General features: G+C 41.1%; 1 protein-coding gene across 2 annotated transcripts in view; it reads right to left on the reverse strand.

Annotated features, from left to right (window-relative positions):
* Nucleotides 1–40: 40 nt before the first annotated feature.
* The window catches only part of PROSER1 (proline and serine rich 1), a 146,058-nt gene continuing 125,126 nt past the window's right edge, over nt 41–20,972 (reverse strand). For both annotated transcript variants that reach the window (XM_073795095.1, XM_019936698.3), the window contains exons 4-13: nt 19,982–20,076; nt 18,901–18,994; nt 16,969–17,079; nt 14,973–15,056; nt 13,513–13,591; nt 12,810–12,905; nt 8,310–8,354; nt 3,149–4,796; nt 2,226–2,376; nt 41–1,619 (exon numbers count right to left, since the gene is read on the reverse strand). In XM_073795095.1, the coding sequence (XP_073651196.1) occupies nt 1,497–1,619; nt 2,226–2,376; nt 3,149–4,796; nt 8,310–8,354; nt 12,810–12,905; nt 13,513–13,591; nt 14,973–15,056; nt 16,969–17,079; nt 18,901–18,994; nt 19,982–20,076 (2,526 nt within the window). In that variant the 3' untranslated portion in view covers nt 41–1,496. The remainder of the gene's footprint in view (nt 1,620–2,225; nt 2,377–3,148; nt 4,797–8,309; nt 8,355–12,809; nt 12,906–13,512; nt 13,592–14,972; nt 15,057–16,968; nt 17,080–18,900; nt 18,995–19,981; nt 20,077–20,972) is intronic.

Genomic DNA, 20,972 nt, shown 5'->3' on the forward strand with positions numbered 1-20,972 from the left:
AAACACTTACCCAAGCATTGAATAAAACACGTAAAGTATGTCGTATCCATAAGGTTTATTTTAAAAAATTGTTAAAAACTAACCATACAGGAATATTAATATACTTAAAAAGTTTTTTCCCCAGGTTGAAGGAAAATACATTAGCAACATCTTCTAGACACCATCTTTATAAAAGTAAAACTTCTAGATGATGAAATGTACTACAGTAGATTCTATGGTTTATACTTTTAATCACAGGATTGGAAATCATTCTCCCTACGCCCTGTCCCCCAAATGCGGCAGCTGTTACACTTAATGACATTCAATCGTGTTATACTAGCACAGAACCTTAAATAGAGTACACACTGCATATTTACTAACAGAGCAAGTCTTTCTATCTGTTGTCACATAATTATTCTAGGTAAGCATGTGATTCTAAGTACAAATAGAAATACTACATCCCATGATTGTAAACATTCACCAAGAGCTTCCAGAGTACAATGAGTAATAGAGGTGGCCCAAGGGTCAGTCAAATGTTCCTCACTCATTTGGATACTGCTGAGATTAAGAAATAAGTTTTGAAGGCAAATTATCACAAGCCTTACTTGTATTTCTGTAAGAAAGTAGTTCTGGATATATGTTTTTAGTTGAAAACACCTGAAAGTCATTCTAAAGACTATATTAAGCACCATTTTCACTTACCTGAAATACACTGAGTTAAATTCAGCAGTACACATATGATCATTAATGTCAGAAGTTAAAAATAACGGTGGGTCTCAAGTTCCCTTTTGTGGATACACATGGAGTACGGATACTGAGTTCCAGTGATGCTAATAGGAAGCACTCTTGCATACCAAGGGTAGTAACTCCCCCAAGGCCACATGCAACCCGTTAAGTCTGAGGCACGACTATTACTTCTGTCAGTGGATGCTGTACAAGCAGATTTAAGGCTGTATTCGGCTATAAAGAGTTCAACCTCTTTAGTATTCTTCTTACATAGATCATATACATGATTCAAAATTTCATAGGGTGGGAGGTGAAAAGTCCCCAAATACTTTTTTGTTTGTTTTTGCGGTACGCGGACCTCTCACTGTTGTGGCCTCTCCCGTTGCGGAGCACAGACTCCGGACGCGCAGGCTCAGCAGCCATGGCTCGCAGGCCCAGCCGCTCTGCAGCATGTGGGATCTTCCCGGACCGGGGCACGAACCCGTGTCCCCTGCATCGGCAGGCGGACTCTCAACCACTGCGCCACCAGGGAAGCCCCCCAAACACTTTTAAAAATACTATTCTCCATACAATTTATTGTCAGCATATTTACATAGGGGAATGTCCATACTTAAAACCATTTTTAAAAAATGTAACGACGTTTTTTAAGCTCTTATCCCAATTTCCCCAGGATTATCCTCATCCTCATTTCCTGACTTTTGGCCAACTGCACATTTGTGTGTCCAATTTTTCACTGCAGTCCTCAGGCGATTCTGATGTTGCCCTGGAGGAGAATATGCATTTAAATGTATTCACTGCCACCCACTCTGGGACAGGCCTGGTTGCAAAGAAAACGGTGTTCCTGGTGTTGAAGGATAACTAGGAAACCCATCCGGCTGAGCTGGGTAGCTTTCCAGAGCTGAAGCTGAGTGGACCTGATGGAGAGATGAACACACAGGTTAGCAGAGGTCCAAATTCAACCAGGCCTGTACTTGCTTTGGCCTGTCCCACACTACAGATATTTAAACCAGGAAAGAAAGAAAAAATGTTGGGGCAAGGGAAGTCTGTTCAGTTTCCTGAAATTTGTAAGAAACGTTCAAACTTCTTCAGATGTAGAGGTGCATAGAAATGTCTTTAAAATGTTTAATATCCTTTAAAAAAAAATCAGCAGGTTTTCTAGAGAAAATTCGCCTTAATGGTCCATTATTTTAGCTTAAACTGTAGAAGACCAGCTAAAATTTCACTGCCCCATCTAAAGATTCCATCTGTAAAATCTCCAAACTGAGATTTAAAAGTCTGTAAGCAGGAAAAACAATTCTTACAGATGAAGATACTCTACCACCTTTGTTACCCTTCTGAAGGAAAACAAGAATAATTTGCAGATTCTGGGAGAATTAATCATCAAATCTCCAGATGTTCTGCTAAGAGCCATTTTTTTGGCCAGTGCCGAAATATCACTATTTATCTGTATTGCAAGGTTATCACTACAGAAGCTACGTTACACGTTACCGTTCTATTTCCACCAGGCATTGCCTACTTACCTGCTGTAACAATGCTGACTGTGCGGCTGCATTATGCTGTAATTCCTGCAAGGATGATTGTGAAGGATTCTGGGAAAACCCAGGGATACCAGGGAGGGACAAGAGGCCTGGAAAAACAGAACTGCCTGCAGCTTGAAGTCCAGATGATAAGCTAAAACGATAGAAGAACAGGTCAAAACGCAAATAAGGGGACTTCCCTGGTGGCACAGTGGTTAAGAATCCACCTGCCAATACAGGGCACAGGGGTTCAAGCCCTGGTCCAGGATGATCCCACACGCCTCAGAGCAACTAAGCCCGTGAGCAACAGCTGCTGGGCCTGCACTCTAGAGCCCGCGAGCCACAACTACTGAAGCCTGTGCGCCTAGAGCCCGTGCTCCTCAACGAGAGAAGCCACCGCAATGAGAAGCCCGCGCACCGCAAGGAAGAGCAGTCCCTGCTCACCAGAATTAAAGAAAGCCCGCGTGTAGCAACAAAGACCCAATACAGTCAAATAAATAAATAAATAAATTTAAGAAAAAATGCAGATAAGACATAAAAGCTAGTGCTTCTATATTTGTCAAATACTATCTTAAAATGTTAAAAAAAAAAATCTGTTCCCTGTTGGAACCATAAAACTCAGCCACTCACTGATATAAAACTTTCCGTTATAAAGTGTATTATTTTGAATTCAGTGAGTTTATGTTTGCTGTTTTAAAATCAAGATAAATTACCAAATACAAATCCTAAAATTATCTGAGCAGGCATTGTTATTTTATATATTTATCTTAACATAAAACATTTTTCGAGCACCTAAGTGCCGACCCAGAAAAACAGAATTTTGCGCCACCAAACAACTGGATGCCGATTTTCATCTGAATGACTTCAAAACAAGAGCATGAACGAGTTAGGTGAAGGATGCTTTCCCCTCCAGACCATCCACCTACCCGGCTTGCGCAACCAGAGCGGAGTTGAAACTGGAACTAAAGGCGGAGGCGAACCCGGGGAGGACGGGAGCGGGCGACGGGGCGGTAGCGGCGCCGGTGGCGGGCGGCTGCAGCCCCGGGAACGAGGGCAGCGCGGGGGGCGCGCCGGAGACGGAGAAGCCGGGGTAGGAGGGAGCCGAGGCCGGCAGAGGTCCCTGCGCCACGGAGAAGAGCGAGGGCACGGCGGCGGGCAGGCTGAGTGGGAAGGCCGCCGCCGAGGCGGGCGCCGAGGGGCCGGGGGCGCAGGTGGGGGCGGACGAGGCGGGGGCGCCGAGGGGCGGGTGGGCAGCCTGGGCGAAGCCGCTGCTCAGCGAAGTGAAAGGGGGCAAGGCGCTGAAGACAGGGGCGATGGGCGCGGAGGAGCCATGCGCAGGCAGCGGGAGGGAGGGCAGGGGGCTCGAGCCGCTCGGGGTCGCGCTCAGGCCCGGGAGGCCCGGCAGCGCAGGAGCGAGGCAGGACGGTAAACTGACGGGCACCGAAGCCGCCGCGTACGCCCGCCCCAACGCCCCTGGCAGGCCCAGCGCGCCCGGAGCGGGGGTGGGGGGCGGCGGGGGCGCCGGGCCCCTGAAGGCAGAAGGAGTGGGGCTCGCGGGCTCGGTCTTGATCACCACGGGCAGGCTGGTGGCGGCGGGCGTCGACGAACCGGGCGCGTCTGCGTGACTCGCGAGCGGGCCGTGCAGCAGGGTGGCCGAGGAGCCGCAGCCGGCAGGCCCCGAGGAGGCAGCGGCGGCGGGCGCAGGCAGAGCCGGGGGCGTGGAAGCCGCGTTGGCCGCCGGCGAGGGCAGGCCCGGGAACAGGGCCAGTCCCGGCGTGGACGCCCGCTGCGGGCCGTAGCCCTTGTTAAGGGCGGCCGCCGCAGAGTCGGAGCTCTGGTTAGTGAGGGAGGCGAGGGAAGCCAGCCCACTAGTAACGGCGCAGGGTAACGTGGAAGAGTTGATGAGGTTGGTGTCATTTGATGTCAGAAAGCCTTTTAAAGCAGACAGAAGGGGATTATTTACACCCAGTGGACAGGCAACAGTGGGAGCAGAACCGCAGGCGATTACAGAAGGAGTCGGGTTGGACACACCTTGGGAGGTCGGTGTTAAGGTCAAGGGGAGACCAGCAAAAACCGATGCCAGTGAGGAGGAATCGAGGTTGTTGGTAGAAGCGGCAGTAGAGGTGGCGGCAAAGGGGAGGCTAGTGAAAGGGGCAGAAGTAGAAGCAAATGTTTCACTGGAAGCAGGGGTGGCCCGAGGTGTAGATGCGGCCTGAGGTGCTGGGGTAGGGGTGGCAGAAGGACCTGGCAGTGGAACGTGGCCAGAAAAAACAGAAGGAACGGGAGCAGATGTGGTGCTGTGAACAGAAGTCACCGGTGCAGCCAGCAAGGAAAGGGTTCTGATAACTGTTGGATTGGGCGTCGTTGGCTGAGGTGCATGAACAGCTGAGACCTGACCCGGGAGCACAGGAAGGACGGTGTTCAGCAGGTTCATCCCAGGGAGGGCGGCAGTGGCTGATGCCGCTGGATGATTTACTGCCTTGACCGGGGAAGCAGCAGGAACAGGAGTTGCCGCAGGCGTCGAAGGGTTAGAGCCACGAGGAGAAAAGAGCTGACTTGCTGGGGCAGAAAACGCTGTGGCGGGAGAAAGAGAGGCAAGATTTTACCATCACGCTGAAATGTCAACTTTTAACTCAAAAGAAATGAATGAAAATTTTTGTAATATTTAACAAATGTCAGAGAAAATCAATGACAGGTATACTAGGCTATTGCAATGTCTACATTGCTAGATTCCATCACCCTGATTTTCACCAGGGAGCCTCAGTTAGATCCAGCTGAGTTCTAGACTCTGCTCAGAATAGCCTTCCAATTCACAGTGAGGAAGCCTTGACAAGTGAGCAAATAAACTTTCCTTTCATAGTTTCCCATTTTTTCTTTAAAAAATTCAAAGAATTTACTTTAATTGTGATTAGCATTGGTGTACTTTTAATTCTCTCAAACCACTTGTCTAGAGTAATAATACAAGTCATTTCCCCTCTTAAGAGCTTTCAGGACATCATTTCATCATTTTTAGAGGCATACAAGGCCATCTAGGATTCAGGCCATCTCTCCAGTATGCCTGGTTGCCACTCTGTGAGTTGAATTTAATATTCCAGATGATCAATCTATCCAGTTTTTCCCCCAGGCATTCTCTCATATTGACTCCTCTACATATCTTAACCTCTAACTTTACTTGGCTGGTCCTAGGAGCTCCTTTAGCAACAAAGGCCTTGACTAATTCATCTTTAGAGTCTTCACGCCTAGCCCAGTGCATGGCATCTGTGTGTTTAATAAGTGTTTGCTGCACTAGATATATCATGATTACCTCAACTGCAAGTCCTCAAACCCACCCAAAGACTTATTCTCAAGACTTCTAGAGTTTGCTACAATACTTTCATTCTGACAAACTCTACAAATCATACAAGCATTTTGGGGATGATCTGGGTTTCCTCCCTGAATCAGTTTAATGAAAGCGTTGGCCTCTGATGATCTTGCTGGTGCCAAATGGAATGCTATACTGCTATACTCACATCGGAGTCTGTTCAGCTGTAAACAGAGAATATTCCTTTTGCAGGGATAATCAACCGAAAGACATTTTCATGGACTAAGACTTAAATTTTTAAATCTATGCAAAATAAAGACTCTGGACATAAGGAAGCTCACATGGTCAATGAAGTAGTGCACTGTGTTAATCGTGGGTGGAGAAGGGACCATAGGAAAAGAACAGAGGAAACCCACCTCTACATAATTCATTTGTACTAAGTGATGGCCAAAGGGTGCCGCCTTGGGCTCAACAAATTTTACAGCTGTTTTAGAAAATAAATATGATAGGAGAATTGACAAATAGTAATATATAAATATATAAACGTCAAACTCAAAAGATCTGTAGTTCATACCACAGTCATGTCATAAGCAGTTAATTTAGTATCAAGGCAGATAGCTATCAATTTAAATTTAGAGTATATATGAAAATGGACTTGTATCTTTGTTTGTATTCAATTTGTTTTACAAGAATTAGAAGCACAAGGAATATATGCCCAGTTTTGTGTGTGTAAATAATGTATCAAAAAATTATTTAGGTTAACATTGGTTGGGAAACATTCGGTTGGGAAACATTTGAGAATTCACTGTCTTATTTAACTTCATGCTGAGGACCATGTAGTTAATGACAGATGGCAAGGTAAAACCAAGCTGTCCCACAGTGTTCTTTATAGTGGCCTCTGTTGGAGATCTTTTCATATAATAACACAAAAGCGATGTACTATTAATCACAGTGCCTGCAATTACAATGGAACACAACAAAAATGAATTCCTGAAAACCATACCAGGAGAAATATCACTTTCCTGTCATCTAATTTGGTTGTTAACCATAAAACACTACGTGTTAGGTCCTGTGCTAAGTACTTTACACCTGTCATTTCATTTGTCCTCACATAACCCCCGCCCCCCGAGATAGGCACTAACACCCCTATTTTATAGATGGGCAATCTCAGCCCTGATGTGATTAAGCAACCTGTTAAAAGATCACGCAGCTATTAAGTGGTGTTCAAAGGATATAAAGTTTCAGTTATGCAAGATGAATAAGTTCTAGAGATCAGCTATACAACATTGTGCCTACAGTTAACAATACCGTATTATGTACATAACAATTTGTTAAGAGGGTAGATCTCATTAAGTGAGACCTTATCACAGTAATAATGATGATGATGATGATGATGATAAAAAGGTCATGCAGCTATGAAGTGGTAGAACCAAGATTTGAACCCAGGTCTATGAGACCCTCGCACTTAAGCATTATACTAGTTTGTATTTATTTTTGTTTCTTAATATGGTTCAAAAAGGAAAAAAGAAATCTTAATCATGCTAACGTAACAGCAAAGGAAAACAAATTGTGCTATTCCTAACAAAGGAATGACAAAGGAATAACTTATGACACTTAATCTGCTGCTTCTCCTCAGAAACAAATCTTTTTTTTTTCCCGGTACCCGGGCCTCTCACTGTTGTGGCCTCTCCCGTTGCGGAGCACAGGCTCCGGACGCGCAGGCTTAGCGGCCATGGCTCACGGGCCCAGCTGCTCCGTGGCATGTGGGATCTTCCCGGACTGGGGCAAGAACCCGCGTCCCCTGCATCGGCAGGCGGACTCTCAACCACTGTGCCACCAGGGAAGCCCAGAAACAAATCTTTTAATGAAGCTGATCGTAAAGGCTGAAGTTTCCTTAATCTCTTTTTCATAGACACTACATAAGCTGCTCAAGGTTACAAAGCTGGGTGGTGCCAGAGCCAGGATCAAAAACTATATGTCCTGACATCTCGGTGTCCTTGCCACCCTGCTATGCTACCTCCTTAGAATCTACCAGCTAAAAAGCACTGTTTCGGCACATTCTTAGGGAATGGACTTCTCCCACCGAGACTCCTAACCATGCACCATAACGATCAGATTCATGTGCTACTTTGCTACACAAGAACTGGTGCAGGTTTTGTCTCACAGCAGAAAGCACCTCTTTCCTGACCACGCGTATCTTCTACTAGGGGGAGAATAAACTGATACAGTGCTGCTGCCACCTGCAGGCACCAGGGGCCACGTCTCACCTTCCTCTTCCAACTCCACTTTCTGCTCTGGTGCCCTGTCTTCTTTTCTTAAATTAAATTCTTTCTTCTTTTCTTATATTAAATTACACTACCCCAAATACTTATTGAAATAATCAAGTCTAAAAGGTATATCTGACATAACATTTGTCAAAAAGGGTTTTTATCAAAAAGAAATTGTTCATATATTTAAAAAAATGAGGCTTCAAATATCAGATAATATAAAGTGAATGCAGATATAATGCCACCTAGCACTTTGATTGCTTGGAAGTTTCACAAACAGGATGCAAAGGCATATGGTTATTTTTAAACCCAGTGAGGATGTGCATTTCATGTTGTGTGTATAAAATGTACTGCCATTAAGCCACTTTCAGCAAGTATCAATTAGTTAAATTTTTAACCAGGAACTTTCCCTAAAGCATAAAGATTACAAATACACTCAACTCAAACTGATCTCAGTGAATAACAGAGCAGGCAGCCAGGACAGACATCAGTTATCTCTGGATCAAATTTGGTACTTACCTGGATTCTGTGTAGGTTTTGACTGATTGGAAAGGTCTTCATTCTCTATGTGAAAATAAATAAATAAATAAAAGTTGATTTCAAGCTTTAAACAAATTATTCACCATCATAATAATCAGAGACTGGGGTCAAAAAAAGAAAAATCCAGGATATGTATGTATACTGTGTTAGGAAAACAACATATGCCTATAGAAAAAGAAAGAAAATAAACAAAAATCATAGTAACTATATGAAGATTGCTAGGATGATGAGCAACTGATTCCCACCATTCCTCCTTAACTTAGCAGGCTTTAAGCAAACACTGTTACTTTACAGATACATTTACGAAAACTTTGGGGAAAGATGATGGCCTGAGTGTGCCATCTAGGAGAAAGTGCAGCAAGAGGGCAGTGACGAGCCACTGTCACTGGCTAGGCCGACAGTCACTGCTGGGCACCAGTGCCTACAACAGGGAGGAGGCCTGCAAGTGGAAGGTGGATGCTGAGGGCAGAATCTACTGCCGTCGGAGGAGCCCGAATCACGAGCCATGTGGATCACAAAGCAAACTGAAGGAAAGTGGCTCTGCCTACCTGCTGTACTCAGTTCTGGAAAAGACCCTACGCTAGGAGGTGTCAGGGAGAACTACCCTAGTTGAGGCTGGCTTGAATCCTGTGAGACCGAAAACCTAAAGCACACTCCTCCCCACCCCCATGGGAAAGGACCTGTCTAACCAAACAGGTCAAAGATGCCAATGGAAAAAAATGACCTCGCATGGCTTGACAATAACTGCCCGAGAAACCAACAGTGTGACAGCCATAAGGTGCAAAGGGAACCCCCAAGCCCTGACATGGTGAGCAAAAATGATCACAGCTTGTTTAAGGGACTTAGTATAAATAAACGACTGAACAGATGGTGTCTATCAACAGAGAGTCCATGAAAGAAAGAAAAAGAACTTTAAAATCCTGTAATGCAGATTAAGAACATATATATACAAAATACTGCAAGAAAAAACTGCAAGCAGAGAAGATGAAGACTTTAGATATAAAAATCTAACTCCAAATTAATAAATGCAAAGAATGATGAAGATTAGAAATAACATTGCTGAAAGCTAAATTACTTAGTTGAAAATAAACAAAAATTCCATTTAAAATGGCAAAAATACAAAAAAAAAAGTATCATAAATGAATAGCTGAGAGACTTAAAATAAATACAGTACAAAAGAAGAGTATTAGGAGAAAAAAACAGATGAAAAAGCATTAATTAAAGAAATATAAGAACAAAATTTTCCTAAGCTTTAAAGACTTGAGTTTTCATATCCACAGGGCTTAAAAAGTTCCAGGAAAGATCAACGATAAGATCCACACCTAGATATCCTGGCAAAATATCTGAACACCAAGATTAAAGACATTTATGAACTCTGAAGATAAGGAATATTTTCTTTGTAAGCTTATAGAAAGAGACTACAGTTCTAATAAAGAAAAGAAAACGGGAATTGGGTTTCTCATCTACAACCCTACACATGCACCCTTTTTGAAAAAGCTACTTAGAGAAATTTTCTACTAGATGAAAATTAGAATGAGTATATGAGGACAGGGCATCATAGAAGAAACAGTTAAGCCATGAGTTCAGAGGCACAGAAAGAAAAATGTATAGTAGTCCATCAAAATACACAAATTGATGAAAAAAGAGAGGGAGTAAGGAAGCCAATCGTGGAACGTAGGACAGCTGTTTTTAATTTCTGTACACTGACAACCATTAAGAATATGAAGGCAGTCACTAGTGATATTAAAGACAGAAATTCTAAGCTTGGGTAGGGGCAAGGAAACAAAAGTTGTTAAAAAATTAAAAAGCAATTTAATCCAAGTAAACAAAAATAAAGAAAATTAAAAACTAGGATAAAAGAATAATAATGAGTACAAAAATAAAATGGAAGGACTAAGAACAAATATGTAATTTTTATGATTATCAGAAATTCCTATTAAGTCTCTTCCCCACTGGTTTAAAAACTCAGATTCCAGCTATATATAATTTACAAAACAACTAAACAAACAAAGCCAAATGAACAAAACCCTAAAAAAAAGAAATTTGAAAATATACAGGCAAAACACTTTTGAAAAATGAAAACGAAAAGGAGTGAGGACCCAATAAGGGTCAATACCCAATAAGGCCAGAGGGAAAGAAGTTATAGTAAAGTGTAAGTCAGCTGACATTTTATATCCAGAAAATTCAAGAGACTTTCTAGAAAAAAAAAGTATAATAGGGAATCAGTAGTAAGTACCTAGAAATGAAATATCCATTTATAACTGTAACAAAAACAAACAAACAAAAACAAACCCTCTAAAATCCTGAGACACAAACCTAAGGCAAAGAACCTGTATGAAGAAAACAAAATCTTCTTGAAAGAAGCAGAAATTAACACAACATTGTAAATCAACTATAACTCAATTAAAAAGCAAAAACAAAAAAAACTTCTTACAAGGCCTGGGGGAAAAACACTACCATTTGACAGGATTTAAAGCCATACATATGATTGAATGGTAAAACTTAATATCGTAAAAATGTCAAGTATCCCCAGATTACTATGTAACTATAAATTCAACTCTTTTTTTTTTTTTTTGCGGTACGCGGTCCTTTCACTGCTGTGGCCTCTCCCGTTGTGGAGCACAGGCTCCGGATGCGCAGGCTCAGCGGCCATGGCTCACGGGCCCAGCCGCTCCGCGGCATGTGGGATCTTCCCAGACCGGCACACGAACCTGCGTCCCCTGCATCGGCAGGCGGACTCCTAACCACTGCGCCACCAGGGAAGCCCTCAACTCTTTTTAACTGCATAAAATGACCTTAAAGTTCAGATGGAAGAACCAATTTCCAAAAATGGATAAGAAAAGTATGAAAATATAGTGAGAGAAAGCTAGCCTTATCAGATGTTAGAATATACTATAAATCTGCTAATCTAATCAATATGGTATCATCACAACATAAAGTCACTAGATTGGAACAGAATACAGAACCCAAATAGGGCTTCCCTGGTGGCGCAGCGGTTGAGAGTCTGCCTGCTGATGCAGGGGACACGGGTTCGTGTCCCGGTCCGAGAGGATCCCACATGCCGCGGAGCGGCTGGGCCCGGAAGCCATGGCCGCTGAGCCTGCGCATCCGGAGCCTGTGCTCCGCAATGGGAGAGGCCACAGCAGTGAGAGGCCCACGTACTGCAAAAAAAAAAAAAACATCCCAGAACAGAGCCATGTGTGTAAATGAAAACTTAAGATAAATGTATTATTTCAAATCACCAGGGAAAACAGATTAGTTAATAAAGACTGCTGGCATGAATGGACTGACTACCATCTGCAAAAAAAATTAAGATGAACCTCTATTTCACCCCTATGTGAAAATAAATTCTAGAGGGAGTAGGAATCTTACAAGGCCTAAATTATCTGGACTACCTAGGGTTAAGAATTTCTAAACTAAGGTAACTTGGTTCCAGCTTTTCTTTCACAGCCTCTATCTGTCTATGCAAAAATGTAAAACTCTAAGGGCAAGAGGTACCATAAACAAGGGCAAGAAATAAAATGACAAATTTTGGAAAATATGTTTTGCAACTTTAGTCAGAGTACTCAGCTGCAAACAACGGAGCCACTCTGGCTAGAAAAAAAGAATTTATTAAACACTAGAAAGTAACTTTGAGTCTCTGGGAAGGGCAGAATTAAATTAACACAGAACTTACTTTAAGTTCTATCCCTACCCTACACATATACAGAAATAAATGGCAAGTGAATGAAAAGCTCTACATTTAAAAAGAATCACTACAATAGTAATTAGAGAATGTAGATGTCACAATGTTGAAATGGGAAAGGGTTTCCTAAACAAGACATAAAATTCAGGAGAGTCAAATAAACAATAACTGATCGAAATAAAAATTAAACTTTTGTAAAAGACAGACAAAAGGAGAAAGCAGCTAAATCAGCCTTATCAGATTGGCAAGAGTAAAAAAGAAAAAAAAAAGCCCCAAACTGATAATATCCCATTTTGCAAGGGGGTGAAGAAACCCTACGCTCACATACCTTCACTGGTAGGTATAAACAGGTGCAGTCTTTTTGGAAAACAATTTGACAAGATAGAGAAAAATATTTACACTTCGTATCTCGTATTCCCAATGGGCCCAAAGAAAAAGGCTGAACTGGAATATGCTGGGGAGGTTCAGCCCTCCTGAGCACCTTCTTACAAGCCTTTCCTTCCCACGGCAGACAGAATGTGCCCAAATGGCGACACGCATTAAGTCGGTGATGCTTTTCCACAGCCTGTCAGTTTCCTGCTCATGAAGAATGGTTCTTGTTTCTACAACCTGCTCGTGTTCACACATGTGGGCCGAGGCTGCTTTAGTGGAACCTGTACGTTGCACTCAGATCCATCATCATGCTCCGGGGCTGTGCTCCCTGTTAGGACACCACCACATCCCACAGCTGCCCCCTCCAAGTGTACCATGTACAAGTTATTGACTTTTAATACCCCGTAACGACATGATTTTACCTGCTGCTACTGGATTAGGAGTATATGGAGGTGGCGGGGGCACACCTGGAGCTATGACATTGGCTAATGGTACCAGACCTGCATTGTTATAAGCACCTAAAATAAAAAGATAATAGAAAAAAATATATAAAATTTAGCATCATTCTGAGTTCAAACTGTATTGACGCAGCTATCTAATTTATTTCTAAAACTGTTATATAGTACAGTTGCATTTTACACAGAGGTTTGGGTCTATGGTTGAGTGAAAAGTGAGATCAAATGAGACAACCAGAGACTTCTATTTCCCACTGCAGGCTCACTCCAGACATAACTCACTGCAGGGCATGGTGGGCAGAACCGGCCAGATTTCAATTATCTGCCTTTTCTGTCAAGCAGACACACTCGGCCTTTTTAAGTTAAATGCATTAATGATGCCTCTGAATACCAACTATCAAAAAGGGATTCAAGATGATTTACCCATAAGCAAAAACCCATAAAAATAATTAATGATGAGAAGTAATATACAATTAATTTATCAAAAGGAAAATATCCTAAATAAACTCTGTCTTCTCCATTGTTGCAGACCAAGACACATGGCAAAATAAAGTTCATGACAGCATATTTCATAAGTGCTCCAGATTTCCAAAGTACATATATCAACATTTACTTTCAACTTAATAAAGAGCAAAAAGAAAAAAAAGTAAAGTCTGAAAGAGCGCCTTACTTGGTGCAATAGTTGCATGTGGCCGGCATGGAGGTATCGGATAAGGAACGGGTTTATGTGGATTGTATGTTGAAGGAGGCTAAATGAGGGGGAAAATACAGCAGTTAGGAGAAAATCAAGTAAGCCGTCTCCTGGCAAAACAAACTACAACTTGTCTTTCAAAACATTTAGGCCTAAGAGGCCAAAAATGCCCCAGCATATCAAATGCCACTGCACTAATACATGGTACAAATGAGGAAAATGGCTTTAATAAATGTGGTTCCTATTAAATTCCAAAGACAGATCCTGCCAAAGACTGCTTGTGGAGGTATTTATTTTTTAATTTCAGTTGTAAATCATCTCCAGCGAAGGGCCAAATCTTACCCTAAACAGCAGATTCTTCTCTGACCCAGTCTATATTAATCCAAGAATTCCTATCTCCTCCTATGGAACAGCTTACTCAAGAACTTCCAACATCCTCCTGAGAATTCATCTTATCATTCTTACCCTCTTTTCTCCTTTTGGAAGAAAAAAGCACTATTTCCTTTAGCATCTGGCGTTCTGACAACTCTAGTAGAACGTAGACTGGAATTATGAATTCAGTAACTTAGTCTTTTTGCCTTTTGAAATCCACAAATCTTTCATTTTAGAGTTGATAGAACTTATGTAAGTAACAAGGAACATTCAAAGGGTTGATCTCCAGAGAACCGGAGGTATCCAAAGATAGGCCACATGCTGTACTTTTAACTACAGAGAGAGAGAGAGAGAAAGACAGAGACAGAGAGAGAGGATGCTAGAGCACGCACACCCACTCGAGGCGGCTGGCACTCACGCTCCTGCAGCAGAGGGGATCCACTGGTGGTTAGGGACCCAGACTCTCTCTAGTGCTCATAACGGCAGCCCTGGATGAGGTACTAGTCCTGCGTGAGGGCTATGATCTGTGACTACCTTGCTATAAACAACTGCCACTGGAGTTCTTGGCAGGTGGGCAGGCGGGACTGCAGAGTGGCTGTGTGGAGGCCTCCAGTACGTCAACTCCAACAATCCTTCAACCCACGGGCTTCTCTTCTCCTGTTCAGTTCATATTCCAATCAATCATTCTAACCACTCCCTTGAAAATACTCTCCGCCTCCTAGCTCCATTCTTACTTCACTAACACTAATGCTAATTCAGCCACTAAACCACAACCTTCGTTAAAGTGAACTCTCCGCACTCCACATCTCCAAGCAAACAGCTGAATGTGGCTGCAGCAAAAAGTAAAAACAGTTCATCTGGTCTACCTTTAAAATAAGCTATTAAACCTCAATAGGGCCCTTAACACTGTTAAACAAGTTTACTATATTTCCCTAGGCCATTCCCTTTCCTAGAGTTTCTAGTATACTTTAAGCTTCACAACACAAAAATGAAACTTATGCCTTGAATAGACAGAAAACTAAATGTAAGAGTTAAGACTTGTTCCATCATTTATTTTCTAAACATACTGGTTTGGACGGTCCGAGAATCCGTGCAGCTATTCCTTTGCCTTCGTTGGTACACTCTTCACCATCTTTCTTCAAAGGGGTTCCCTATTAAAAAAAAGAAAAAGGAAAGATAATTGAGACTTAAAAAAACCCAAACAAACCCAAAAGCAAAAACAGAACAAAACAAGACATCCACTGTATTACACAGAAAAGGATGTAACTTGGCAGGAGATTAAGGACTTGGATTGCAAACCCAATCCTGCCCCGGCTGCCTGATGCTGACAAAGTCCTCGGCCCTCCTCTGCCACAGAACCCTCATAACATGTACAGAGGTAGAAGGAAACACACAGTACACATGGAGATGACAGAAGAGGATAAAGTATGTTCTAATTTTTTTGGGCTTCCCTGGTGGTGCAGTGGTTAAGAATCTGCCTGCCAATGCAGGGGACACGGGTTGGAGCCCTGGTCCGGGAAGATCCCACGTACTGCGGAGCAACTAAGCCCATGAGCCACAACTACTGAGCCTGCGCTCTAGAGCCCACGAGCCACAACTACTGAGCTCGCATGCCACAACTACTGAAGCCCGCGCACCTAGAGCCTGTGCTCCGTAGCAAAGAGAAGCCACCACAATGAGACGCCTGTGCACCGCAATGAAGGGTAGCCCCCGCTCGCCACAACTAGAGAAAGCCCGCATGCAGCAATGAAGACCCAACACAGCCAAAAATAAAAATAAATAAAAATAAATAATTTCATTAAAAAGAAAAAAAAGTACATTCTAATTTTTTCTCTGTGCAACAGGAACAGCCAGAGACAGACCTCCAGTGTTACAGTGTGTAACGCTCAAAGAATCAAAAAGAGTTCTTGTATTACAGTTGAAAATAAGTAATAAAAAATGGTGTTTTCTATAAGCAGTAAGTGTGATAGCTTATACTGACCTCATTCAAGTCTGCTGTAATTAACAGATCAAAATAAGTTGACACCCTATTACAACGTGTCCCCCCGATAGCATGTATTTTAAATGGTACATACTAGTATGGAAGCCAGCTTCCAAGGTGGCCCCCAGCGACCCTCAGCTCCTACTGCCCTTGTGCAGCCCTCCAGTCCTTTTATACAGAACTGACCTGTATAAAAAATAGGATATTCCAGAAATGATGGCCGTTGACTCCCAAGTCTGAGTGATAAGAGAAAACACAGCTTCCGCTGGCCTTCTCCGGGGCTATCTGCTCTGGTGGAAGTCGGCTGCCATGTCAGGAGGTACTCAAGCAGCACTAAGGAAAAGTCCTTATGGCAAGGAACAAAGACCCCCTGCCAACAACAGCACTAATTTGCCAGGCATGTGAGTGAGCCACCTCGGAAGCTAGGCTTGTGTTTCAATCAAGCCATCAGATGACTACAGCCTCATGAGAAACCCTGAGCCAGAACCAAGCTAAGCCTTTCCTAGATTCCTGATACATAGAAACTGTATGAGATACTAAATGTTTACTGTTTCAGTCCACTAAGTTCTAAGGTTATTTGTCACACTGCAATAAAAATATACCATTCTATGAAAAAATTATTTCACGAAGAATTCTGAGGAACACTGGGTGATACAAAAACAAGTGTATTTCTTACGGGACTTCTCAGAGCCTTTATTATGCAACATGATTCTCCAGGAAGGAGACGCTGCATTCAGAGTTTCCCAAACACACTTAACTGTGAAACTGTCTGCAGAATACCGAGAATTTGAGAAATACTCCTTTACTACATGTAAATCAGTGCTTCTAAAATACTTGGAAAAATAAAACCAAATCATCCTCTTTTCCATTTGGCTTGTTCTTCTCTACATTTTACGCAAATAGTTTAATACAGCTTATGTATGAACTTTCATTCAGTAGCGAATCTATGAATTACGTTGCTGACATAGCAAAATCCCTTTCCTTTGTAGACACATCATCAACTGGCATTTTCTTTAAATATCATTAACTATGCTCAACTTCATATGAAGAGGTTTTGTATACAGCCACAAAAGTATACTTACTGGGAAAATTCCATTTATGCGACTAGGTTTTCCTTTGGGATATGGATTTCCTGGGATTGTTCCACAAGAAGATATCATAGCATGAGGAGCTTTGCAGCCTGCCTTGAAAGCCTGTAAAATAACAAAGAAGAGGGTGGTTAAAAAAAAAAAAAAAAATCAAATCAACTCACAAATGAAGTATTCTGGATGTTGGGAAGCCCTGCTAAATAACATGAATTAAGGAACAGCATCACATTCAATCTGTTCATACATCAATCAGCACTTCCACTGGTGAACATGACCAAAATTAATAAGTAAAATCACTTCATTTAATGGAATTATTTAAATGGTATTAATGTTTTTAATGTCACAGATAAGACTCCTATACAAAGATACCGTCACAATGGATTTTGTAAATTGTGTGCAAAGAAGTCCATTTACTATTTGATATGTCTCATTTCTCCAACGACCAAGAAATAACACTGTCCAACTCAATAAACACCAAGCTCACATTACAGGTAAGGCAAAGAGAGCACAGCCATGAAAGAGACATGCTCCACTCTGAAGAAGTTTACATAACTTAGTGGATAAGACACAAACAACAACATGGGACACTGGGTGTCCAAAGAGCTATACTGATGAAAAAGTAAGAGTTCTCTGGGTACCAGTGTTCAACATAATGTTACATAATTATGAGATATACTGAAGGATGAGATCTTGGTCTAGCTTATTTATTATTGTGTCCCCAGCTTCTGAAATGGTGCCTAACACATACTGAATTAGTGCTCAATAAATATTTATTAAAGGAATGAAAAGCACTGTAATAGGTGACATATATTCTAATGGATCTATACTGTATAAGAATATCAAGTTAAATATATATATGCTGTATTTTATAGGTACATATGATATTATTAGCTATATAATCCACCCCTGTACTAAACATGCCAACCCTAAAAATCATCTCAATTTTTGGCTATTATAAATACCAGGGTGAGTGCCCTTATATATGAATGTGTATGTTTCTATTTATTTCCTTAGTATAAATTCCTAGAAATAGAATTTTTGGGTCAAAAGGTACGAACATTTTAAAGGCTCTGCAAGTTTGCCTTTCAGAAAAGTTGTACTAATTTACATTGATTAAAGGACCTATTCCACAGAAGACTCAGGCCCAGATTATTTCTGAGATGGGAAAGTCACATGATCAGAATGCTTCATAAGGAAGAAAACTACAGTAGTAAATGCTTAATGCCTTAAAGAATTTAGTCAAAAAACTCGATGAAGTTATTAAAGTAAAGAAACGTGGGCTCAGATCTTGCTTTTGCTACAATAACTTATGACTAAGGCAAGTTCTCCACTCTCCTGCGCTTCGTGGAGGGCGTGAGGATTAAATACGATTGAGCTGCAGCTCCTAGGGGAGCAGTCCATGCCTTCCTCAAGCAGGTTTCTAATCACTAATTCAGTTTCCAACCATCACAATCCTAAGAAATAACTACCTTAAATGACGAATCAAGTTTTCTAGGCTTGGACAAGTACTACTTCCCCCACTCTTACAGATTTTAAATTAAAAAACTGCAGTCTTGCTCTGTGACTCATCTTTTATGAATTTGATGAAAATAAGCCCGATGACAAAGCAAATTTAAACAGTCAAGTTCCTAAATACATAAAATGAAAGACAAAAGCTTGGAGCCATGGCAGAGCTACCAAGGGACCGAGAATAAACACCCCATGAGGCTCACGCTGAGGGCTGGCTTCTCACTCTCAAGCCGTCTCTTCATTCACCAGTGTCCCCCCGCCGGCCCCAAAGACTGCTGGGGTGTCATTCTTAACCCATCACATAACAGCACTCAGGTTATTCAACAAAGTTAACATAGGAATAAGACTGTACTGTTTTCTTCATCAGCATTCAGAAAAACCAACATACCATTTATAGAGCAATCTTGAGGAAATTACCTGTTCAAGCACTCTCTTGCACCGTTTCTTCTCAGACATATTTATCCTGAACAGATCTTCAATGGGACGAGAATTCTGTGCATCAACAATGTTTCTACCAAGCAAATACAATTTAGCTTTTCATTTAAGAAGCTGGACACACAAATTTAATACATAGATATATCTGAGTAAGCTTTTCCCCATGACATAATGAGGAAAGTATGATTATTTAGTTTTAATTGGTGAATGTAAATAACATGTTTATATGAAGATGGTAAATATAATAACTGAACTGACATTTATCTGGCTACCTGAAAGTAACAAAGTAATATTTCAAATAAAAATCACTGTTTTGAGATTCTTGCAAATATACCCTCTCAATGAGTGTCAGGAGAGCTACTGGCAACAGAACAAACCCACGTGCTAAATGCCTAAAAATCATGGTTGATCTAAAAATGAAGTTTAACCTTATGCTTCATTTTAATTTTGTGCTTTTTGTGGTCATTTACAAATATATAAGGGACTTAAAAATGCATATGCTGTAAATAAACAGCAACTTCTAGACTCTTACATTATAGGAGAGTAGGTTCCTTTTCTCTTACATTCATCACAATCCTTTCTCAAATGTCGTGCTGGGTGCTTTCACACATCTTACAGTGTGTAAAGTTCACATCCCTACTAAGTAGATGAGATCCTTATTCTCACAAATGAGGAAAATAAGATCCAGAAAGAGTAAGTATATATTAAGTCAAAAAAATACACGTTGTCAGAACGTGGAAGAACCCATCCAACTATAAGTCCTCTGGCTTTGTCACCAAGCCTTTCACGTTATTCAGAGTGGGAATGCAAAGCAAGTCACCGAAATGCAGACAAACTGAAATAATTAAACTCGATAAGCCCCACTATTTTATAAGTTATAACCATGTGTAATAAGCACACTAGATACTTAGGTATAAGAATTCAGCTCTATGCTTGCATAGTTTTATTAGAGTTCCATTTACTAACATAATTCTGATACATTAACATACACTAATGAGTTAAAAAGCGTTTAAAAAGTCTTCCAAATTTTTCTCCAATGAAGTAAAAAGAAAGAAATACTTACGAAGCTAGCAGTTCAAGAGCAACTAGTTTGTCTTTACTGAAGGTGAAACAGTTGAGTATATTGACCACTTCTGCTGGGTGAACAGCCACCATTTTCTATTAATACAAAAAATAATGAGAAATTTTTTCAACATGAGAAATTTTCATGCAAGAAACTGCCTTTTGGGGGGAGTGTAATTAAATGTTCTTAATATAAATACTTGAGATGAAAACTGCTTAATCAAAAGTAAGTCCTAACAACTGTGTGAATTAAAATTAGGCTTTTCAACATAACTACTTTAATTGAAGAGCTAAGTTCTCCTATGTGCTCCTTCTTATCCACATTTCTCAATATGTTCATCTATGGAAAAAAAATTTAGATGTTCTACTTTCCTCAGAAAGGCTATATAAAAAGGGATATTTACAAATATGAGAGACATGCTGCTTGAGAAGTTAGAAAAAAATTATATTCCTCAGTTAGAGTGCTAGGTACACCACAAGCAGAACTACCTAGTGAAGTCCATGGCACTGAATAGTGTTATTAAAGAAAGGTACTCCAATCACATCATTAGAGGAAAGATGGGTTAAACAGGTTTCTTTACTGAACTTTCTTAAGAGCCTTGTTAACGTGCACTGTGACAATCCAAGATTGTGTGGACTGTTACATAATTTATTTGCCTAGGATACCTATATCTTTGAAAAGCAGGTCAATTTATAAATGTATGTTAACAGTGCAGGAAATTCAAAAGCAAAATCAGGATAAGGAGACCAGTTAGAATTAACTGATCAACAAAAGTGGTTTTCAAACACTTTAACTCCTGTACCACCAAAAGAACTGGTAAAGCCATATACCCCATTGCGTGTTTTTAAATTGACATCTAAAAATTTTACCGGAAGTTTTACGTACCTGCAAAAGATAGATTTCCTTATATGTAAGTTTATTACATATTTCTGAAAACCTTGGAACTACTGATCTAGTTCATTTACTTTATGAAAATGTCCATAACAGAACC

Source organism: Tursiops truncatus, chromosome 18 (assembly GCF_011762595.2).
Source record: "Tursiops truncatus isolate mTurTru1 chromosome 18, mTurTru1.mat.Y, whole genome shotgun sequence".
Classification (NCBI taxonomy): domain Eukaryota; kingdom Metazoa; phylum Chordata; class Mammalia; order Artiodactyla; family Delphinidae; genus Tursiops; species Tursiops truncatus.